The 8219-nt window shown below is 34.0% G+C and overlaps 1 protein-coding gene and 1 long non-coding RNA gene across 2 annotated transcripts; one reads left to right on the top strand and one right to left on the bottom strand.

The window, feature by feature from the left end:
* Window positions 1–109: 109 nt before the first annotated feature.
* Alg9 (alpha-1,2-mannosyltransferase Alg9) lies at window positions 110–8083 on the bottom strand. Its single transcript, XM_081972174.1, has 7 exons — window positions 7715–8083; window positions 4359–4534; window positions 4112–4304; window positions 3855–4054; window positions 3521–3798; window positions 2581–2911; window positions 110–834 (listed from the first exon to the last, which is right to left on the bottom strand). The coding sequence occupies exons 1-7, from the start codon at window positions 7816–7818 to the stop codon at window positions 296–298; spliced, it is 1821 nt and encodes a 606-aa protein (XP_081828300.1). The 5' UTR covers window positions 7819–8083; the 3' UTR covers window positions 110–295.
* On the top strand, window positions 5285–7699 carry LOC145724118 (uncharacterized). Its single transcript, XR_014176940.1, has 3 exons — window positions 5285–5505; window positions 7261–7406; window positions 7481–7699. It is a non-coding gene; the product is annotated as an uncharacterized LOC145724118 (long non-coding RNA).
* Window positions 8084–8219: the final 136 nt, after the last annotated feature.

Raw genomic sequence — 8219 nt, 5'->3', positions numbered from 1 at the left:
GGAGATGAAAGTTTCCGGTTTAAAAATGTTATGATCCACGCTTCCAATAGCCAACTAGAATATTAACAAATGTATCCTATGATAAACTTATTTAAAAGAAACTCCGAAGTCAATGGTAACATATATTTTAATAATAAAAACAAAAACAATATAAGTTGACTTCGTATCAGTACTACACACACGATGCAAATTGTCTTTATTGCTCCGGATAAAGAATATTTTAAAACCCTAATAAAACAACACAAAAATCACCACATTTACGTAAACACAACTAGCATTTTGTAAAAACTATTCTTTACTGAATCTTAAGTTTTACGGATTGCAATAAAGAAAAATTACCGTAAGTAACAAAGCGCTCGCTGAGAAACGGCACATAAAATGCTCTAGCCAATGAACTAGACCGTTCAGAGTTTAGAAACCGGTAATTAGACACAACACGCCACGAGTCGCTTTGTTTCGCGTAGATCGGCTCCAAATCGGTTTCCTTGCCCAGGTCTAAGTCGAGCAGGAAATGACAGTCGCTCACATTAAAATACAAACTCGGTTCCTCTTTGTTTTGGTCGTTGAAATGGTCATGTACAATCTGGGTGGCGTTCGGATAGGCGGAGTAAGGAGCGGGTAGCATACCGTCAAATTCCGATTTGATAAAGTGCACGTTCCAATTTGAATTCGGCAGGAAAAATGAGCCGGGAAAACGGTGCCAATCTTTGCCATAGCAGACCTCGATTTCACTGTGCTCAGGTACTTTGATATCGCCTGAGAAACGATTTAGTTCCATCATTAGGTCGAGAGGGGCGTGGTAGTTTTTGTAGAGGGCGACAATGCGCGATAAACCTAAAATTGATAAAATTGTTAATTTGGTGGTATTCTTGCAAAAAGTGAAGCAGAAAGGAATATAGTTCATAACCCGGTGACAGACTATTTACAATAATTGAAGAGTCAAAGGAAATAACGATGACTTTTTTAAGTAGTATTTTGAATTGGATTAAGTAGGTAGTCCTGTTTTTATGTATCTAATCATGTTGCGGCCTAGAGGAGGTAAAATAGCATTTTACGGTCGCTAAAACCCAAACAATAACCGCGATTTATTTATACAAAACTGAACATTTAAAATAAAATTGATAAAAAGTAAAAAGTCTAATATCTCGGAAATTGTTAAAGTTGGAATGATTTTCTGCACCCAGTGGACTAAGTTTACATCCACTTAGAACCGGTTAACGCAGTTACCAAAGACAGAGCGTTAGTTTCAAATTTAACTTGAACAAAATGAAAGAGCAATTCAAACCAAACAAACATTTTCAACTTTTTACACTCGCTGAAACACCAAAAATAGCAGAGATAGACATCGATCATAATACAGGGTGTCCGGAAAATACGTGTACAATGTTTGACGACAGACTCCTGACGTCAAAATATGTCGATCTAAGCCGACTTAGTTATATCCAAAATTGTCTCGTTTAGCCGGTAGAGGGCGTCAAAAATTTGTAAAAATATTGGTTTTTTACTAAATTACGTGATAACCTGCTAATGGATTTTAATGAATTTTAGTATGTAGACTAATACTATAAAATGACGTTTTCTAGTAGTATAGTCACCGGCTGTAAATAAGTGGAAGTGTTATAAAAGTGATATAATACGTCAACATTTCTCCTCATTTTTTATATGAACGGCGTTATGACAACCCAGATATTTTTGTCGAGTGACCGGAAGTATTTTGAAGCTATTTTACCTCTTTAATATTTCCCGGTGGATGAGCTGTTTCGCCAGAAAAAAAAAATTTACAATTACCTGCATACATCAAAGTAGGTATAATAAAGTTGAAATTATTTATTGTAAGAAACTAAGTAAACCAAAAACATTACTTAAGCAAATGTGTAAAATGACCGCCATCTTGCTGAATACACTTATCAATACTCTTTAAGAAATGAAATTGTACCCAATATTTTTACAAATTTTTGACGCCCTCTACCGGCTAAACGAGACAATTTTGGATATAACTAAGTCGGCTTAGATCGACATATTTTGACGTCAGGAGTCTGTCGTCAAACGTTGTACACGTATTTTCCGGACACCCTGTATAACTTGTAATTATCACAGAACAAAAGAGGAAAGAAAAATGAAGACACCAAACTTTCAATATTTTTTCACAATGAATTTGGAGGCTATACTGCTTATCAACTGTTTATCCATATAATAATACTAAAATAAAATTTGTATTCTCTCTTATCAATTTAATGTTCTTTGATTTTTTTATTTAACTTTTCAGAAGCTTTTTTTTACATTTTGGTCTTGAAAAGCTATTTTTTTTTGGACATTAATCGTTATTCCTACTGGCTTTTCAATTGTCACACACATAAAGAAATACCTATTCTAATAGTGTAATATGGAAGGAGATTAGAAAACAAGAATAAATCACAAACAGCGCTGTATTTGCTATCGGGGGTGATGTAAGGATGATTTCAGGGTTAGGGTGACTTAAGCTGAAAGCTGCTTTTTTTAATACATCACAAACTACCCACCGTGCTAAGATTTACGCAAATGCTGCAGATGTCGAATGGACAGACTGGATGATGGACTTACCTAAAATAGAAGAAAACGCCACAGCTACTACCATAACTAAAGTGGTCTTATCCAAGTAATGAGTCCCATACGGCATTTTTTTCACTAAACTCCATGCTCTGAATATCAACTTCTGGAAAATATCCAAAGAAATCGCTCCCGCAAGGCAAATCATCGGGTAGACAGGAAACAAAAACCGTTCCTCTTTGTGTTTTTGGAGCATGAAAACGGCCAGCCACAAAAACAACGGACTCAACGATAACCAGTGAGGTAGAAGGAGGGTGCTCTTGTTTTTTGACGGTACTAGTTGAGAGTTGAGTACAATGGCTAAAGGACTCGCCAGAGCAAGAATCTGAAAAATAAATTAAGTGACGCACAATTCAAAACAATAGTCACATAGAACAAGCTTGGTAATTATAATGAAAATCATCAGTCTTCAGTACAAATAGAGTAAAAAAAATGGGTTTAATTTTGGGAAGTCATTAAAGCATTGATTCGTAGTTTGTGACTGGTCAAGAAAAAGCAGCATGCTGAAAGCTGCTTTGTTTGACCAATCACAAACTACCCACTGTGATGTTTTTACGAGAAACACCGATACTTGTGGAATGAGTAATTCGTGTCTTGACTTTAGACTTCCACGTACGTTATAAAATTGAAATGTCCCTTGATACGCTCATTTTAACTTTCTTTTTAAGCTTTTTATAAAATTACTATAGCAATGTAATATTGAAACGTAAGACGTAATAGCTCGTTTTAAAGCATACATTTTAAAAAGTTTATTTTTAAAATCTTAAATTCCATTATGGTTTACGATCCCATTGCTTGTATTTCTGTCAGTGCGACGGTATACTATTATCTCAAGTAATAACAAATAGGACTGTACTGTACACACAAGAACACCCTGTATATGTTGGTAAACACTTTAAATAATATAGGTAGATATTAAATATGTTCAACTTACCCAAATGACATTGAAATTGAGTAAGCCATTAATCAAGTAAAATGCAAAAGGTTCAGTGCCATAAAGTTCAGGACCGGCACCACCCAGTACATTGTATTTGACTATATTATAAGGAGCCACTACCAGTCTACCATAAATTAACGAATCTATAACTACCATTGGCATAGTTATCACAAAGGCCGATATTGCCGCCCATTGTATAAAATCTTTATACAGTTTTTTCTCAACTAACATATCATAAGCAATCGGCACTCCCAAAAGAGCTGCAAATGGCCAACCTAAAATTGTTTACTACATTACATCGGATTGTGTGGCAGATAACTCGACAAACTACCCAGCAAGGAACCTAAAGCAGTAAAAAATATTGCCAAAGAATATTTTTGCTGCCACCAAGCCGCACACGCCGCTGTAAAACTGTACATTGCAAAACTCGACGGCAAAAAAGCTGTACTGGCTATAAACATTCCAGGGCTGAACACCTGAAATATCAGACAGATTCGTCCAATATGGACGCCAAACTCCTTACAAATAGCTCTAAAATGCAGTGCATTTAGTAATCTCTAAAATTTAATCTATAAAAGGCAAACTTACTTGTAAAAATATACTTCAGCAAACGCACACAAGAGCCCTAGTAAACATCTGGAAAAATAAAACAGCAAAAGAGGGTTTGGTTGCAGCAGTTTATGATAAATCCAAATGGGGGTCGCGTGCAGCATTAAGTAAAAATAACTTCGTAAAGCAAATTGTGGACTGTATTCCCATGTTTGCAGGCCTTTCTTAAATACTGGATGTGAAACTTAAAACTTTTGCGTGTATGTAAATAAATCATTACACCTACCAAGATAATGGGTAGGTTCCCAGTAGTTGAAAGTCTCATCACAATCAGTTATGTGCGACCAAATAGCGGCGCAAAATCGAGCAGATAATAGCACCTTAAACGCTGTGTCTCCACTAGGAAATACTAAACTATTTGTAACTGAAACTGGCTGTGCTGCTTTCTTTTCCGTGGTTTTACTGTAAAAGGAAATAACTCTGACTGACAACACTTGCAAAATGCAATCTACAATTGTAGTTTCCAAAATATCTGCGGATCGTTTCAAAAGCGGAGCAGAAAAGTTGCAAGACTAGATCACCTGCATTGATTCCAGGGTCAAAACAAGCTGCTGCACCTCACACTTTTTTAACACCGTCTTTTTGTAGCCCGAGAAGAAAAATTACACTGGACCTGACCGTTTCAACCCAATCGGTTTCTGATATTTGCCTAATTAAGAGCTAACAGCTGTTGTATCATAGTTTATATTCCTTACACTTTTCAGGGTCGATTCTACAGATTGGCCTAATTTGCTTGTTTTTATATGGACTGTCAGAACCATTAAGAAATTTAAAAATCAAAAAGGTGTTAAAAGATTTTTTTTGAGTTCTCAACTAAACTTCTCAGTAAATATGACATAACAATGAAGTAATAATATTCGTTTATCAACATTAAATAAGTAAAGAGTTTAGAAATGTATCATCATTAATGCATAAATGATGTCTTTTAGAAACAACTTCAAAGTTCGAATTGCGTTATTTATATAAATATTTAAAATTGAGTCTAAACAACGCAAAAAATTGCTAAGTAACTCGTCCTAACTATTGCTTGTATGTTAATGTAAATAGTTAGACCTTAGACCTCTTTTTCTTTAGACCCCGGTTTGTTTATTGTTTATTCCATATTCTCACATTTCAAGTTTGTTTGTTTAGTAAGTTTAATTAATAATTAACAAGATACAATATAGTAGGAGTAGTGGATATAAACAAACAGTATACTGCCTTAGTTGTTACAACTTTTGTAGGGAATAAGTGAAAACAATTGAAATTCAAATCACTTAATTGGCTCAAAGCCTTCCTGATTTTATAAATTTGTTTATAAATATTGACAAATCCAGGAAAAATGGACAATCTAGAAGCCAACATCATGGACAAGTCCATGAGATCAGTTTTTGGTGAGTATTTCTTGTATTTATGCAAGAGTGCAATAATTCATAAGTGAGCTAGAAAATACAAATTACTTTATTATCTACATATATGGTTTTCAATGTTTATGAAAACAGTACACTAATTACTGAAAACTAACAACCTTAACTAGACCCTTTAGTTAGGGTTTGGTTTAGTTATTAATTTGTTCCTTTTGATTTTTTTTTCTCCAGGATATGGTTTATTCAACCCCCAATTGAGTTTTACAAAATGTAATATGTTCTAATGTACATTTTCTTTTAATTTAATTATCATGGGTATTGCTGTCTCCCCGGTATAGAACGACAGCCAGCGCCACCATTAAGCTCCTGAAGATGGGTGTTTATGCACCTGAAAGATGTAGAGTGTACCCTCTTTAATTAGAGCCTTAATAAAATTTATTGTGAAGACTGCTGTGTGTTCCTCACCTTTCTTTATATACTTTCTAGAATTGTTTTAAATTGTCAGAGGCCTCTAGGACCATTTTAAAAGTTCCATAGACCTCCAAAGGCTACTGACAACCTTCTAAAAAGTGCCAGTGTTCTCTACATGTGTTTTAAACCTTCCTAGAATTTTTTTAAATTGCTAGAGGCCTCTAGGACCATTTTGAAAGTTCTATACACCTCTAAAAGCTGCTGACAACCTTCTAAAAGGTGGCAGTGTCTTCTAAAAGTGTCCTTTCTAGAATTGTTTTAAATTGGGAGAGAGGTCTCTAGAACCAGTTTGAAAGTATACAAGTGTCTTAAACCTTCCCAGGCTGGTTTTCATTTGCCAGAGGCCTCTACAAGGGTTTTAAAACATTTTTAGAACTGTTTTAAATTTTTCGAGGTCTCTAGGATCATTTTGAATTTTCCATATACCTCTAATTGTAAATTGTCTTTTAAGTGACCCCATAAAAAAATCCATAGGTGTTGATTCTCGTGATCCTGGTGGGAAAATTTATGGGAGACCATACATTATAGGTCATTTTAAAGGACAAGAAAATCATTCTGAGGGGGTAAAAATAAAATATGACTTGTATTTAAAAAAGTAGAAGTTTGGTTCATAAGTTAAGAAAGAGTGAATCTGTACATAAAAAAGCGCCTTAATAATGTAAAAGCTATTTTCACCAAACTTTCATAATAACGAAAATACAGGAACTTGTCTAAAATGTCAAAAATTCAAAATTTGACAATTACAAGAAAACAATCAACAGCAACAAACTCGCCTTGTTTCCATATAAAAACAAACAAATAAGACCACCCAAATGAAAGTGGCTCTGCTGCTTTGACTAAATGGTTAATCCTAGAGCTTGGGTAACAAAAAATTGTTATACAAAGGGTCTCCAAGAGACACTGAAAAATATTCAAGAGAGTGAATATTTTTAATTGAATAGAAGTACCTACATATCTTTAAAGTTTCAATTTCACTCATCCAAATGGCACTTTTAAAATACTTGTACTAGTAACAACTTTGCGCTTTTTACAAACCCTACTATTTTACCCACTCATTCAAAAAATCAAATAAAACCCATGGTCTTGGAAATCTGAAAATACAATTTGGGTTTGCATGGGCCTTATAGTAATTAAATACCTATATTTTTAACTTACTTAATTTTTAAACTTTTGGTGGGTTTAGAATGTGTAAATAAGTTATTTGTTGTTACACATAACATTTTAATATATTTACAATGTTTGCTTCTGGTCTGAATAATTGTCCATAAAATTGTTCATTTTGTTTTGCTAAATAAATGCAAAAATTTCTAGGTTTCCAAGTACTACAATCAGCTGAGCCCCATATATACTCTACTCTACTACACAGGGATTAAGGTATATTAAATCCAAAATGATTGGCTGAGTGAGGGTGATTGTCCAGTCAGCTAAATGTCCAGTGAGCATCAAAGCCTGTGCAGGTTAGAAAAAGAACTGGGTGTTCCCAACAGAGCAGTTGATTTCTTAAAGTTTGCAGATACTCTTTTTTTTTCAGTTTTGAAACCCTCCCTGAAATTTCCTACTGCATGAATGCTTTAGACCCTGAATGTGACAGTAAATGTTATATTTTTCAGCAGGAGGAACCATTTTTTCTTCAGAATTTGCTTGAATTTAAACAGTTGAAGTATATACTCCTACTCTTGTTGATAATAGGACCCCAAACAGACCTCAACGCCCAAGCAGTGTAATTTAATACATGAATTTAAAAATAAATTTAGTCTTAACTTACCTATGCTGACTTTTTGGTGCTTTTTTAATATCCTTTTTGGAGCTTCTTTGAACATTTTGAGAAGCATTTTGTCGTAATCTAAACGACGGCTGGCTTTTTACCATATTTGAAGTTTTCAAACCTTTTTTAAACAATCCTTCATTATCAGTAGTTTCACTGAAGATGAAAAAGATTAGATATAATTCATTATGTGACCCTTTTAATGTGATGGCAAATTGATTCACTATCTACTGAATACAAATACAAAATTGTAATAAACGGTTTATGAAACTTAATTACAAACGAAACAGGAAAAACATTTAAAAAGTCTCCAAATTGTTGATTGAGTCTGTATTGATGTCTACTATTGACACAAAAACAGTAAACACCCCAAAAACAAAACATAACCCTTTTTTTCCACTTCTTTTCTTCTTTAAGAAGAAAATAGATCGTTACAATTTTTATACAGGATGTCCCAAAATTGTTTGTCAAAAATGATAAAGGGTAAACCGAAAGTTTCAAAATA

The sequence above is a fragment of the Ips typographus genome, linkage group LG2, assembly GCF_016097725.1.
Source record: "Ips typographus isolate SLU linkage group LG2, UJ_Ityp_2.0, whole genome shotgun sequence".
Lineage (NCBI taxonomy): Eukaryota > Metazoa > Arthropoda > Insecta > Coleoptera > Curculionidae > Ips > Ips typographus.
This window is presented reverse-complemented; position numbering and strand designations above follow the sequence as displayed.

Bases quoted from the DNA above. Each gene is read 5' to 3' on its own strand.
- Alg9 (XM_081972174.1), bottom strand. From the start codon at position 7,818: ATGGTAAAAAGCCAGCCGTCGTTTAGATTACGACAAAATGCTTCTCAA. The intron at 4,535-7,714 runs GTAAGTTAAGAC...TTCCTTTTACAG, and splicing joins GCACCAAAAAGTCAGCATAG to TAAAACCACGGAAAAGAAAG. The intron at 2,912-3,520 runs GTAAGTTGAACA...TTTATTTTTCAG, and splicing joins TCAATTTCAATGTCATTTGG to ATTCTTGCTCTGGCGAGTCC.